This window comes from Hippocampus bargibanti, linkage group LG07 (genome assembly GCF_051943395.1).
Source record: "Hippocampus bargibanti isolate YZ-2025 linkage group LG07, ASM5194339v1, whole genome shotgun sequence".
Taxonomy (NCBI): Eukaryota; Metazoa; Chordata; class Actinopteri; order Syngnathiformes; family Syngnathidae; genus Hippocampus; species Hippocampus bargibanti.
Genome location: NC_142740.1, coordinates 15460184 through 15475258, shown reverse-complemented (window position 1 = coordinate 15475258; position 15075 = coordinate 15460184). Strand labels below are relative to the sequence as shown.

Genomic DNA, 15075 nt, shown 5'->3' with positions numbered 1-15075 from the left:
AACTTGGAGGGAAACAATTCATCATGTTCTATTTCCAGGGCCGTTTTGGGAAATCAAACTAAACGTTAAGATATTCCTTACCGTTGGTTGGACAGGCCTGAGAAACAGGACTAGGAGTACTTCTCTGCAACAATGCACAAAAAAGCATATTGTGATGTCTAAGAAAAGATGAAACATTTCAGGGTGTTGAAAATACGCACCAGTCTCTCAGCCCGACTGGGTAGTACCACACTGGCGAGTGGAATGCTGACTGGAAGTTTGCTTGGGTGAACAGTGCTCAGTGGAATACTGATTGGAAGGCTTGTGATACTGCTGTCCGCCTGAACAGATGGACTTTTCTCCTTTCCAGCCTGAAGGGAAAATGATTCTTTAGAAAGCATCTCATATGACACATCATGAAAAACAAATCAAATTACCCTCTCGCCACTTTTTGGTGTATTCTGGGCATCCACTGAATGCGGGGATGGGCTGCCCTGCTTGGCTCCGAGGGGAGAGTTAAGACCACACATTTCTGATCTGAAATAGAATATTTTGATCATGTGATGACAAATCACAGTGCTTCAGGAACTTTTAGCGCACAGGGGGCCAAATCTGGACCGCCACATAATTTTATCCGGCCCGCAAAAGCAAATCAACCTTGTGAATTTCCATGATGCTTGCTAACGTCTGAACCAAAATTTAAAATTGTCGTATGTAAACCACAATAACAGTCATTATTCTTGACTTCATATTTGAAAACTAGTTCTTTGTTAATTTGTTGTGTGGTCTATGATGGCATTAAACATTTTAATGGCTTCCCCAAATTCATAACAGCCCCCGAGAGGAAACCGTAACGACAATATGGCCCGCGGCAAAAAAATTAGTTTGACACCCCTATTTTAGCAGCTTCACACACCTGTGTGAGGGGGGCCCGGGTCCTCTCAAGTGGCTCGCGGCTGCAGGTTCCTGGTTGAGGTGCCTGCGCAAAGCAATTTTAGCGGGGGAGAAGCGTGTGTAGTCGGGAAGAGCGTGGGAGACGTGCTGCCTCTGTCGAGCCTCGGGCATGGCTGCCGCGGCATCGTGGTCAGGAGAGATTGTCAGATAGCGTGAAAGAACCTCCGTCTTGGTGTTCCCGCGTTCCAAAGAAGGCGAGGCGGTACCGTTGAGAGAGCATTCGGGGTTCATGCCGTTGAGAGCTGGGATTGAAGGCAGGCCGAATTTGGGCACGTCCATATCGGAAGATGACCGGGATTCCGGGTTCTTGCGGAAAGGGGAGCCCTCATGTGGGCTATACGATTTGAGTTGAAGTAGCTCTTGTTGCCTCTGACTTTTTTCCAGCTCCACAATGCTAATCTATAAACACCAGAAGGAATAAATCTCTCCATGCTTCAATAGTCCTTGTTATGCTAACATAATAAAAAGGTCAATTTTGCTGAAAACAGGGAGACAAGGGAGTCGTACCTGCAATTCTAAGCAGTGTCTCTGCTTCTCAGAGATTTGTCTCCGCAGGGCCAGCTTCTCTTTTAGCAGACTCTCCAGACACAAAGATCCCCAATCCAACTTCAGTTCCTCACATCGAGACTTTAGCTGGAACCCAAACTTGGTTTCAACTCTCCTCAATATCAAAAAACATACAATACTTTTGCGAGGCGTTTCACAATTCTGATTTTAGTCTCATAGTTAACCCGTATACTTGAAAGGACACGTTGAAAACAACATGGCAGCAGCAGCGGTGTCTCACCAGCAACACGCTGTGATCTCGAAGTAAAGCCATGTCTCTCTCAAGCTGTTTGGTCTGCTCTTTCAACTGATGGTTGTGGGACGATATCTCCTTCTGGGCCTGTATTAGGTCCTCCACCGTGAGAGCTTTCACTCCCAGCTAAGCCCCCCGACACAAAAAGACAAAAACAGGATCACTTTTCAATGTGGAAGACATCAGCGTCCTTGATGACAACGTTGTGGCACATCTGCGTCAAATACTTGCAACCAAGAAATTACTCTACTACTCAGGAAAAATACCACCCAAAAATACTATTGAAAAGCCCAACTATGATGAATATTTCAATCTATTTATAGTAGATTGGTGAGGTGCATTGACAATCTAGAACTAAAACATGAAAAGGCTTGGTTTCATGACCAAGACAGTTGGGAGTCTGGAACAAATTATTCCAAATATAATTTGTTTCAATGACAAAACTAGATTTGAAAAATGGGAAGTGATGAATGAGTGATTTTGAATCACTATTATTGTGGTTGATTTTGACTTTTCCTGCCATTTGGGTTGCACTCACCTCATCCAGTTTAGTCTGAAAGAGACCTTTGATCTTGTCCTTATGAGACTGACAGATGGAATGGAGCTGCTCTGCCTGCATGGACAAATCTCTGTGTTTTTGCTAAAGACAAAAGACAACGCACAGGACAATTAGACTTATAATTGACTAACCGTTAACATGTGAACTACTAACAATCAAACAGGTTGAAGGTCCTGTGCCGTCAAACGGAGTTTAGTTGAGTCTGGTTTCAATTTGTATTTAGTTTGTTGTGGCTGCAATAGCCGTTTGAATTTCAATTTTCCTGAAGATGACTTTGTAAACATGACATAGACCTTAAGTATTCATATTTTAAAAGTAATATTTAACGAGTTCACGTCAGCGACATATTTGGACCCATCAACATAGCAAGTGAAACTAGAAGAAGGCATCAGTTAATAAGATTTAGGGTACACATTCAGTGCTTATTGAATTTGACCTTCATAGAATAGTCAAATCTTGGTTTTCAAACATAATCCGTTCCAGAAACCTGTTTGGAAACAGATTTTGTTGAAAACTGAAACATTTCCCATTATAATCAATGTAATCAATGTCTGCTTTTTTATCGTGATTGAAGAATACAAGCACGCAGGCTCACGATGGTTAAAAATATACGAGGATAATGCATCGGGCACAATGACACACGGCACAAGAAAGTGACGTATCAGGAAGCGGAGGGGAGTAGAGTGGTGCATTCAGGTGTGCTCAGTTTAGTCGAGAACCCATTTTCGGTTGTAAACCGAGGCAAAATTTTATTTTTATTTTTGTTTAAAAAGCGAATTGGTCATGAACAGAGACGTGCGAAAACCGAGGTTTGATTGTACAGTAAAGTCTCGTTATATCGATATTCAAGGGAGTCCGAAAAAATATCGATATAACCGGGACTATCGATATATCCGACCCTGTTTGCATGTAATTTTCTCCGTGCGTGCATAGAAATAGTATCGATATAACCGGGACTATCGATATATCCGATATCGATATAACGAGACTTTACTGTATTTGTAAAAGCTGACACGGAAGTCTTAAAAGGCAATTGCATTGAGCGCTTGATGTATGACACCAATCACTGCAAAGCTGTTCATCAGATTTAATTTGAGAACAAAAGTGTGGCTTTGTACCTTCCATAAAAGAACAAAAAAAGTGTGGTGTTTTTGTTTTTTACCTTCTCCTGCTCTAAAAGCTGCTGCAGATTAGATTGGTACTGAGGAGTCTTCATGTAGGCCATAAACTGGAGGTATTGAACTTTGATGTTATCTGTTAAAAGACCGGCGACACGTCAAACAATCCAAAGCGAGTTTCCTGAAAATGGCCATCCATCTGGATGCCCATTTTCCCCCTGGGCCTACCTAGCAGTTGTTGCAGACCGGGTGGGGTTGGGCTCAGCAGCAGTTGATTGGCTGGATAGTGCTGGACCTTAGGAGGTAGTTGGTAAAAGGGACTCCGCGGTTGCTTGTATGCATCTGTGCACACGGCGAGAACAAAGAACACCAATCTCAAAAAACACACACAAATAACAATATCGATCTTCGTCATGCTACAATGAAACAGGTGTATAGCACTCCGTGTATCTCTGACCCTGAGGTGGCGCCGCGGAAAGGGTCTTGGCATGTAGCAAATCCAACGCGCTCTGATTTTTCTTCTTGTCGATTGCCGGCGCCGCCTTCTTGGGTCGACCCCTCTTTTTGTTGTTCAGCTTACGACCTTTGGCCAAGAGTTTTGTTTGGCGAGGCTTGGCGGCGGGCTTGACCACAGTCATCAGTGGGAGGCGATGCTCCTCTTCCCCACAGGAATCCTGCTGGAGTACCAAATGCAGGTACAAGCATACACAGGGGTCAAATGTGTCACTTTCCATATGCCGTTGTGATGCTCAAAAACGTGCCACAGTTAGCGGTTTTGTGCTATTTGTTACCAAAATATAAAGAGAGAGTGGAAAAAAGTTTTATTTTACTAATCGGCTTGTAAAGGAAATGTATTTTGAAAAATCAGGTGTTTCAGTCTGCACCCCAGTAAATCTGACATCTATACGTCATCTCATCTCAGGCAAACCTCCAGTTTTCTAAGAGGATGTGGACATTTATTTTCATTCCTTGCTCTAAAAATACTTCATTTGCTTTTTTTTTAAATCAGGGCATGTACTTTTTACAGCCACAAATACAAGGACACAGAGTGTCAATGTCTTGCCTTGTGAAATGGAAACAATGACAGTCAGTGTTTTGGTAAGTTGTAGCTTTAATTATTTGCACCTGTTTGTTTCTAGTCCATTTCAGACAAAAAGTTTGAATCCTGCTACAGTCGCGACAAGCTACCTTGTTTTGCTCCTTGGGTTTGATGGGTGTGGTGCTATTGCTTTTGCTGTCCTTAATATCTTTCTGCTGACGCCGCCGAGCTGCCTCTTGTTCTTCCTGTATTGAGATATTATAGGAGTTTGACATAGAAACTTCAATAGTTACTATGGGACGTTTAATCACATAAAGCAGCGGGCCCTAATCCCGGTCCAGGGGTCATTTTGTACTGGGACGCACAATAACTTACATTACATGTGTTTAATTGTAATTTATAGTTTTGGAACTTCAAATGTGTTTTATTTTGAAAATATACCGGATTCTGTTACAACCCTCAACAATATGTCACTCTTGATGCAGGTTAACGCACATTTCTCAATCATGTGGTAGGTTACTGCTAAAAGGAAATAAACGAGCAAAATGAGTCACATTTTTTGTATTTATCCATCACACCTTAAAAGCTGCTCCCTGAAAATCATTCAACCGGTCCGTGGGGCAAAAAAGGTTGGGGACCGCTAACATAGAGAACTATTATAAGCACTTACCCTGAGTTTAGGATTGATGAGACTAGCAAAGTAGTTTTCAAGCTGCAAATCAGAGACAAAGAAAAAACATGTTACATTAAAAATAAAATGCTTGAGAAGGAGCACTGAGTGATAATATAGAGTGAAGAATCAGCCGCCAAATATTTGCTGACTGTTTTGTTTCTGAACAACAACCCAAAGGAATCATTCATCATCAGTTTGATTAATGTCAGAATATATTTTCATTATAGATTGACCAGAAATAAAAATAAGAAACAAGTCTGCAGAGTTCCCTACACATTGGTTTCAGTGACAAAATTAGAAAAAGGAAATGTCATATTTGCCAGCAGTTCTTGAAGGTGTAAGAACAGTTCTACTTACTATGGTGCGATCTATGGTGTGCAGATAGTAGGAGACTGGCTTTCCAGTCCAGGACACAGAACCCCTCAGTGGCGAAAGCTCTACCACACGCATTATTGTGCCTATATCTAAGGGTGACATAGAGAGTCGTGTCAAATCTATCTGTAAAAATCAACTGGTCTATAGAGGGAGATTAAAATGTAAAAAAAAAAAAAAAAAAAAAAAAAAACCGATATACTTACCACTCAGGTTTCGGCTGTTAATTCGAAAGTTCAAAGGTGCAAATGGTTTGGAAGATACAATCTTTCCACCTAAAAAATAAAACTCGGATTAAATTAAATACGTGGTGCAGGATGAATAGTGGATTTTCCAATGCAAACAATAAATGAAAACACTACAAACGGACATTAAAGGACAACCGACACCTCCGGACAAGTTGTGTCCATAATTTGTAAAATCGCTTCAAATGACTTCTACTGACCATATTTTACAAAGATTGCACCACATATAGCTATATTTTACATTTTAAGACTTGCGCTGAATATTCAGGAAGTCTTGTTTTTGAGTTGATGACGATCACCTGCCTGACGTCACATTTGGAACGCCCCTGACCGAGAAAGCAACACACAATGCATTTTGCGGTACTTTGTTTGGTCTGAAAACTTCGTGTTGATGGCGAAATTAGAAGGAAAACACATAAATAACGCGATGGTGAATCGTTTTGGACACTGTAAGTCATTTTTATTGGTGTTTTGCATTTGACTAAAAATATCAGCCTGCGTGTTTTGGGTATTTTAGATGCTAAAAAACGTATTTCTGATGTCAGTTAGGAAACAAAAAAAATGGTGTTGGTTGTCCTTTAGATGGTCGAAATAGGAAGAGAATGGGTCGAATTGAGCCATTGAGGTATTTTCGAGAACATTTTAAGATGGATGATGCACTATAGGGAATTCCAGCATTTGGCAAAATATGCTAATAAGCTCCAAGTTTTCTTGATATACCGTATTTTCCGGTGTAGAAGGCACACCGGAGTATAAGGCGAACCTCCAATGAATAGTGTATTTTCAAACTTTTTTCCATATACATGGTGTAATGTTTTCCAAATATCATAAATAACTGTAGAAAAGTTTTCAAAATAAAAGGCACACCACATTATAAGGTGCTACAGTAGAGGCTGGGGTTACGCACAACTTCTTCTACAGGGGGAAATTGAGTCAGTGGCTGCTGACAGAAATTTGCGAGACCTGTTGTGGCTTAATATTACTTCACATATAAGGCGCAGGGTCATCCTTTGAAGAAAATCAAGGCTTTGGGGTGCGCTTTATACACCGGAAAATACGGTAATCTCTCAGCGGCGTACGAACCTTCCTTCATGTTAGCAAAACGTTCCTTCAGCTGGTGATCTACCTCTGGACCAAAGGCAAAATTATTCACAAAAATAATACTGTAAGACAGAAGGAAAGAAAAAATAGTCAGATAATGACACACAACTTTACTCATTCAATAGTGCACGTTCCTTTTCTTTTTAAATGGTAACCTTGTGGTGGCGATCCTATCTTTCCATTCTTCAGACAGAAAATCTCCCCTCTCCAGCTGAAAACAAAAGACTCCATGAGCACTTTCACGTCTTCCAGTGACATTGGTTAAGAAATAGGTTGGCTAACTACTTACAGTGTACTCCCCATGTTTCTTGCCATACCATTTCATCCACTTTTTAAACTCCTTGTCCATGCTCTGTGATAAATATCAACATTACGACATAAATAACTTGAATGTATCCATTTTCAAACACATTTTCCTCATCATCTGGAAGCAACGTTTCGAGATGCAACACATTTGGGGTTTTCCAACATGTTACGATAGAGCGCTACAACAATTATCACAATTACTGATTACTTACCCCCGTCACTTTGTAGCTACGTAATACCTTTAAACGCTGTATTTGTGTGTGTATGCATGAATGAAAGGATCCAAACGTATCGCAATCCGATTTTTGGGTTGCATGCGCGTATAAGTGTTACCTCTGCATAGGTTGCTGGAATGTCTGCTTTTTCAACGCCGTAGTAGTGTTTACAGTTGGTCGCTGCCGCAACCTGCAGTACCACCTGACCCACACCTACACAGGACGAGAGGTTGACTTATTGACAAAACAACGAGGCTCGAGAACTGGCGCGCTTGGAATTCCACGCCACTGTACGATTGGGCTCACCGCTGCCGAGGTCGACGAAGGTGTCGTCTTCCATCATTTCCATTTCGTTGATGATCTGCGCCACCAGGTCGAAGGAAGTCTCACCGTAAACCTCAGGCGAGAAGGGCTCATAGTTGTTCAGCTTCTCCGGGTCGGTCACAGAGTGGTTGTACACCTGTTGGAGGATGTGTCGCAGGAGCCCGTTGGAAGGGCGCTTGTTCAGCTTCATGGGCTGAGTCGTCCCTTTCCACTTGAGAGACAACAGGAGATTCATTTTCATTTTATTGTAATGTTCTTTAAAAAAAATAAAACTAAGAATAATAAAACTAATAATAATAAAACTAATAATAATAATAATAATAAATAATAATAATAAATACATTTCATTTCTAAGCGCCTTTCAAAACTCTCAAGGTCACTTTACAGTCACGGGATAAGTTTTTCTGTAGGTGAGCAGTGGCAGCTAGACGCACCAGCGTTCACGCAACCTGGAATAAATCAAATAGATAAAAAGCTAGCTAACTAGCTCTATAGCTAGGTAGGTAGCTAGAAAGCTATCAAATGTGTTTTAATGTTGTCAAGCTAAATTGTTTTTGTAATTTTGATGAAAATGCTTTGTTAATGAAAATGCTTGACAGGTGTTTCTGTCCTTGGTTGTGTGTATGCATGAACATGCTTTCAAAATATGGTCAGCATAGTACAAAAGTGACATTCATCTTGGCAAACCTTCATAGTAACCGGCAATATACAGTTGTGATCCAATTTGGGGTCATCTATAGGGAACACAATATCTTTCCAACACCTTAGTTGGCCATTTAAAGCTTGTAAGGAGAACCAAACAAGGCACAGTCAATCAAAATCAGATTGGACATTCGAAGACGTTCCGCTCAAGTGACTGAGTCAGATGAATGTTTTTATATGATTGAACCAAAAATATAAATTTGACTCCATTATAGTCGGTTGCGCTGCCAACCGACTATTTTTCTATCCACACTTGAAAAAGAATGAATCTAGTAAATATTTACAGTTCAAAATGAAGAACTAATGTGAACAGGAGCACAATGCCAAGTTCCATCTAAAAATAAATGAATGAATAAATGGCGGAATTGTTGAGTCTGTCATATGACAGAAAAGTCTGTCATTTCGAATTGAGTTCACTTGTTGCTTACCAGCTGGTGGATGCTGTCAATGGCCCTGTTGTATTTGTCGCACAGTCTCTGCATACTCTCATAACTGTTTCAATGAAAACAAATGAATGAAATGAAACAAGATTAGAAACATCTTATTGGCATTTGCCTGGTGAAAACAGAGCAGAAATCCAGGTGTAAACAATGCCATACCTTGTAAAATTCAAAATTACGTTCATTTGTGCCTTTTTGTGAAACCACCCTCAAAAAGGGGAATTAAGAAAAAAATGCAAGAAAACAAAATTTACCAGAAATTGCGTATTCACATTCAGACATTCTGTGAGAGTTTTGTTTTACGGTGGTGCACGTTTAATATACGTATTGACAACTTAATCGACCATAAGGTGCAACGCCCCTGGTCTCACGTTAAAGCCGAGAGGTAAGCAGTGCTGTGCTTACAATGCACAATATTTGTGATTCTTTGACCCTCACATTATGTTTCAAAAAAAAAATCATGATTATGTTGCGAGTCATTTTTAATCGAAATATAAAAATCCGCACAAAACACTAAAATAATAGGTGACATCAGCAACAACTGTTTCTGAGATGTTATTAACATACTTGAAAAAAAGAGACAACATATTTGGGATATTTTAGAACAGTTATGAAGAAAAGAAAAAGAATGGATATCCAGTGCTTTCATCAACACAAAAACAGAAAGGAGTAAAATTGAGCTGTTACGTAATATGAGGGTTAAAGTGGGGTTTAGCTTGTCATTCTGAGTCTCACCTCTTGGTGTCGTAGTCGATGAGCACATAGTTCTCCATTGCCAGCTTGAGGTCTGGAATCTCCTCGCACACCCACCTTAGTGAACACGCACAATTTAGTCACAAAGCGATGATCCTGGCAGTGACACACTGATAATAAAAAACACACACAGAAACAAATGACGGGTTGAGTCAGAGTGCAGAGGCAACACCTACCGAATGGTTTCGATGATTTCATGGGCAGCATCATGGTGTTTATCCTGGAAAGAGAAACAAGTGCAACTTAGGATACTGTCACAGCAAATCGGGGAGAAAAAATGTATGGTGAAAAACCACTTCAGAAATGAGCTGTAACCAAATAGGATCACACAAGCGTAAACTCACGCGCCTTACGGTATTACTCACAAGCAAAGTGGGAGGCACTCAATAGGAAATGACTTCATGAGTACAAACGGCATGCTCGTTTTGCTCAATTGTGACACACCGAGGCCTACTGCAAAGTTTCAAGTCCATGGCTCGTCATATGAGGAAATGAAATATTTTAGATCCTATCCCAGCTGAATTTACAGAGGAGGACCTTTGCATAGAATGGTCACCAAACTCATCGCAAAGCACATACCAGTATATAAAACTATTCCTTCTCATATTGACACACCAATGGACAATTTAGTGTTGTTTTTTAAATGCTGATGACACTTGAAAAAACACCTCAATAAAACAAAAGTAGAACAACTATTTTAATATGGTGGAACACAAAGTCATACACGAGAGTTTTAACCACCACCGTGCAATACAACGTACATGCTATGTTGACATTTTTTCCTAAAAAGACAGCAGCAATGTTGATTTGAGGACATTAGCATTTAAAACGGCAAGAATTGAATCTACGCAAGGCGAGAAGAATGAGTGTCTCCACTCTGTTGTGGTTCTAAGAGCAACCCGGAAAGTGACTGAGTACCAGTAATACGTGTTGGTGCAGTTTTACATCACCATAACACAGAATGTGAGAAAGGAGATGAAGTTAACATTTAGAATTTATTTTGGTGTAAGGGTTTTATAACTTGATTATTTTAACCCTTTCATGAACTCTGTAACTTGATGAGTTGTACACTATAGTAACCGTTGTCCCTCAAAGGGTTAGACATATTTATTACAGTTTACATTTTCCGCACTATAAAGCGCACCACATAATTAGATGCACCTTTAATACATTACATATCTAAAATAATTCCATGTATAGTGGGGAAAATACAGTACATAAAAACGCAGGTGACAAGATGGTGCCCTGGTGTAATTGTCAAACAGCCTCTACATGCGTTAGAGCACATGTGTAATTGCCCGGGGGCCAAATCAGACACGCTATATTATTTTATTCGGCCCAATGGTTTCTCCAAATTCCTAGCGGCTGTCGAGAAGAAACCGTAACTACAATGTAGCCCACGGCAAAAAAATGAGTTCGACAGCCCTGCGTTATAGCAAACAATGTGTGACAATGCTGGCATTGGGACAGTGCCATCAAGTTATGCTAAGAAAAGTATTTTACAACAGCATGTGATATGGGATCGTCATGTTCATGTCGTTAGCATACTGCAAAAGTGTGTTCAATGCCTCCACGCCAGATCTCAAATAACTCTTGCATCTACTTAATTTTCAGTTTGAGTCTTAGATATGTTTTGTTTAAAAATATATCCATAAAACAAAGCAAAAATGCACACAAAAAATGAACTAGAGTTCAGCACAGCACTCAAAACAGGCATCTGAAGTTTTAATCCACGTTTTTAAAATCAGACTATTAATATGGCTCCCATACTTTCGTCACTGATGACATTTACGAATGGAAAACCACTTCCTATAAAAAGAGTAAAACTCTGATGGCGAGTCTGACTTTGAAACCTATTCCATTGATTTCTTTTGGGCTAAACTTCCCGCCGGGTACTCTTTCCATCATCTGTTTTAAAATAACAGCTTGGTGTCCTCAGATCTCCTTAATAAAACTGAATCGTTTGCAGGGCAAGATGGCAGTCTTGACTGCAGTGCGTGGGGAGCAACGGGACGCTCAAGTTGAAGCGTGAGCCTGAGATGACCCACTGACCCACTTTCCCTTCTCACACGGCGGTGCCCGTACGAGGGATTGCCTCTGGTGTAGGGCAATGTCGGTAAGGAGAAAGTGAGAAAAGAAAAGTGTGTGCGTCAAAGTGAATGCAATGAGAAGCGGAGAGAACGGCCAGGCGGTGGGCTCCGAGGGTAAAATTTGTCAGCTGTTCTGCGGCCTCAGCTAACAGCTCACAGGCTGCGGATTCCTGAGCAGTACTTCCCGCCAACACTCCACAAGCTGCGGGCGCGCGCATTCAAATGCGCAGAAGGAAAAGTCACGTGATCGCACAGCAACTCTGACAACGAGCCGAGGCTAAAAATAAACACGCTCTCAACTCACAGTATCCCAAAATCAACCGGACGCGAGGGTGACGGCCGGCATGAAGGACGGACGGGTAGGGCACAACGAAGTCGTCATTTCATGTGCAGTCATCGCCACGGCAACCGATAACGTACGCCTTGTCCTGAAAAGACCTTTATGTTTGATTTGTATGTTTAACTCAACTGCTTAAAGGGACAACAAGGTCACTGGCTGCCATTTGTCTTCATTTTTAGAGGAAATTTTCAAGTGAAGGAATGTTGGACTGTGAGCCTTGTTTAGGCCTCAAAAGTCACATATGACATTGAGGGGGAAACATTTAACTCTGCTTTGGCTTTTTGCAGACTCAAAAAGGGTTGATAGGAGAAGAATAATATACTCTTGACATAACGAAAAATACGCAAGTCCTCCACGCTGCTATTCAAGTTGTCATTTATTTGATTCTTTTTACTGCCAAGTATCATTTGACACCTATTTACCATGCAATTACCAAAACCAAATGATTTCAACATCCCTTTCATGAGCTACTATTAACTCACAATCGACGCAATGAGTCGGTGCTTTGGCACCGCCCTACCAACTCTCGAGGACTTGCACACGGCAAGAATCAAGACAAGAGCGCGAAAAATTCGACTGGACCCGCCGCATACTGCCCACCACCCTTTCCAGCTACTTCCTCAGGCAGGCGCGACCGATCCATGCGCACCAAATCCAGCAAACATTTAAACAGCTTCTTCCCCTTATAAACTCTCTAAACAGTAACCCAAACATAACTGTACCGAGCCTCTTAGCAACTTTGCACAACTCTGTGGAACAGCATCCCGTTATAAGCTCCATCTCTGTACTCACTTAATCCATTGTCTGTTTGATACTTTGCACATTGTCTCACAGTTGTTCCTGAGAGTTACGACTTACATTAAGGAATTTGATTAGATTAGAAGAGCCTTTATTAGCATCCTCCATCCTTATTTGTCATGTCTTTTTTATGATGATTTTAGTGCAGTGTCTTCTACCGGAGACAAATTCCTCATGTGTTCCACATACTTAGCCAGTAAAGATGATTCTGATTCTGAAGTTCGAGTTCAAATCAACTTTATTGTCAAATGTGCTCTTTGCGGAAAAAACATACAACATACCCAGATGTTGTATTTTTGAGAGAGGAGTCGCTGTGGGTGCCGGTGTCAACAGAACAGTTAACACAAAATAATAAAACATAATATACAAGATACAGACAGTCATGCAATCTTAACCACATTTACTGTAGACATCTTGTTGCTTGAAGCAGTTGATGAAAGACGAGAGGAATCAGTCAATCAGCCATTTATTTCCCCACATCATGAGGTGGCATCAGAGTGGCGACGACTTTGCGCAAGGTGAAGTTCAACCTACAATCCTACAATTTGAGCCACCCGGTTGTTTTGAAAGTGACTGCCTCGATGGGAGATGGAAGCTGACGTCTAAATTGAGCATATCTCATGACGGCATCAAACTGCTTCACCGCTATCTGTGTTCGCGGAAAAGTGCTTTTGCCAGTTGAATGGTGGTTAATGTTACCCTTTCATGCACCAATAACGATCGCCGGTAACTCAATATCATGATAGGCCGTCCACTGTTGAAACCACTGTCCTTGAAAGGGTTAAAATGGATGTGATAATGCATGATGGGGCATCACATGATACACAAAAGCACACTCTTTAGTGTATTCTACGTACTATAAAGATTTTTACACATACATTGGCTAATAGCTTCCATTGTAAATGATTACAATTCCCATATAAAAGTTGTACTATGCCATACATTATTTGAAATGATAAAAACCGCTAACGCAGCTGATTGCGCATGTGCAGGGTTTGCTTTTATCAATCTGACCGTACGCAGCGATAAAAAAAAAATATATATATATACAACTGAGGATTACTTTTACTGGTTTGCTGTGCCAATAGTAGCAATCGGTAGCAACATCGTTGTTGGCTACCAGCACTTGAGACCAACTGATTTGAGCCAAACTGGTCTTTGTAAGATCGGTTCACAATTCACAATTGTATTATAATTTTTTTGCACGTACAAAAGTTGTAGTACACCGTACATTATTTTGCAATTATATGAAAAAAATTATAAAATACAGAGAGAATGTATAAGTTGACAAGTGTATGCAGTTATGACTAATGAACAGCTTGAAGTGAGCACATGGGAGCCCTTTTTGCGAAAAATGTCAGCAATACCATTGCTAGAAAAGTGGCTAAGTCCAATCCATTATTTTTATTTAAAGGACAACCGACGTCCCCGGACAAGTTGTGTCCATAATTTGTAAAATCACTTCAAATGACTTCTACTGAGCGTATTTTACAAAGATTCCACCGCATATAGCTGTATTTTACGTTTTAAGACTCATGCTGAATATTCAGGAAGTCTTGTTTTTGAGTTGGTGATGAGTCCGTACGTGACGTCACGAAAGGACCACCCACTGACCGTGAAAAGGACGCATTTTCGCATTGTCCTTCCATCACGTCAATGTATTTTGCTGTAGTTGTTTGGTCTAGGGACCTCGTGTTGCACCCAAAAGCCGCCAGAGGGCGTCCAAGCACCATTTAAGAATTTATCAGCCTGTGGAAACGGAGGTGGCCACAGGATGTCGCCATTTTGTGCCTTTTTTTTGTGAGAGATTGTCCCCCAATGTTGCCTCAAAATGGCCCAAATAAATTCTTTAATCGATTGCAAACATGTATGCTTTGCTCTTCAGAACTATCTGAATCATATTCATAACTAGATGTGTAACAAGAAAGCATATTCTCCGAATCTGAAGCCATTGTTTTGATTCACAAGCAATGCAAGACGTCTTGGCGTGACATCACGAAATGGGGGCGGGACTTTCTGAAAATGCCCAATTCGCAGCTCAATTTTTTGCAGATTTTGGACACTTTAAGTCATTTTTATTGGTGTTTTGCCGTTGACTAAAAATATCATACTGCGTGTTTTGGGTATTTTAGATGCTATAAAACGTTTTTATGATGTCAGGTAAAAAAAAAAAAAGTGACGTCGGTTGTCCTTTAATTATTAATAATTCCAGAATATTTTTTGTGCTTGGGTGGCACACCAATTTTTGGTTGTTCGATTTTCAACCTA

General features: G+C 40.7%; 1 protein-coding gene across 8 annotated transcripts in view; it reads right to left on the bottom strand.

Moving 5' to 3' along the window:
* dot1l (DOT1 like histone lysine methyltransferase) overlaps window positions 1-15075 on the bottom strand; it is a 28450-nt gene that overhangs the window by 10792 nt on the left and 2583 nt on the right. For 4 of the 8 annotated variants that reach the window (XM_089000115.1, XM_089000120.1, XM_089000121.1 and 1 more), the window contains exons 2-23: window positions 9756-9799; window positions 9562-9636; window positions 8815-8878; window positions 7667-7895; window positions 7479-7573; window positions 7129-7191; window positions 6995-7050; window positions 6822-6901; window positions 5700-5768; window positions 5479-5585; window positions 5119-5160; window positions 4598-4693; window positions 3867-4086; window positions 3638-3751; window positions 3454-3545; window positions 2271-2372; window positions 1721-1858; window positions 1441-1566; window positions 896-1332; window positions 417-516; window positions 201-350; window positions 82-124 (exon numbers count right to left, since the gene is read on the bottom strand). In XM_089000115.1, the coding sequence (XP_088856241.1) occupies window positions 82-124; window positions 201-350; window positions 417-516; window positions 896-1332; window positions 1441-1566; window positions 1721-1858; window positions 2271-2372; window positions 3454-3545; window positions 3638-3751; window positions 3867-4086; window positions 4598-4693; window positions 5119-5160; window positions 5479-5585; window positions 5700-5768; window positions 6822-6901; window positions 6995-7050; window positions 7129-7191; window positions 7479-7573; window positions 7667-7895; window positions 8815-8878; window positions 9562-9636; window positions 9756-9799 (2542 nt within the window). The remainder of the gene's footprint in view (window positions 1-81; window positions 125-200; window positions 351-416; window positions 517-895; window positions 1333-1440; window positions 1567-1720; window positions 1859-2270; window positions 2373-3453; window positions 3546-3637; window positions 3752-3866; window positions 4087-4597; window positions 4694-5118; window positions 5161-5478; window positions 5586-5699; window positions 5769-6821; window positions 6902-6994; window positions 7051-7128; window positions 7192-7478; window positions 7574-7666; window positions 7896-8814; window positions 8879-9561; window positions 9637-9755; window positions 9800-15075) is intronic. The other 4 variants (XM_089000117.1, XM_089000116.1, XM_089000118.1 and 1 more) reach the window with 4 other exon arrangements.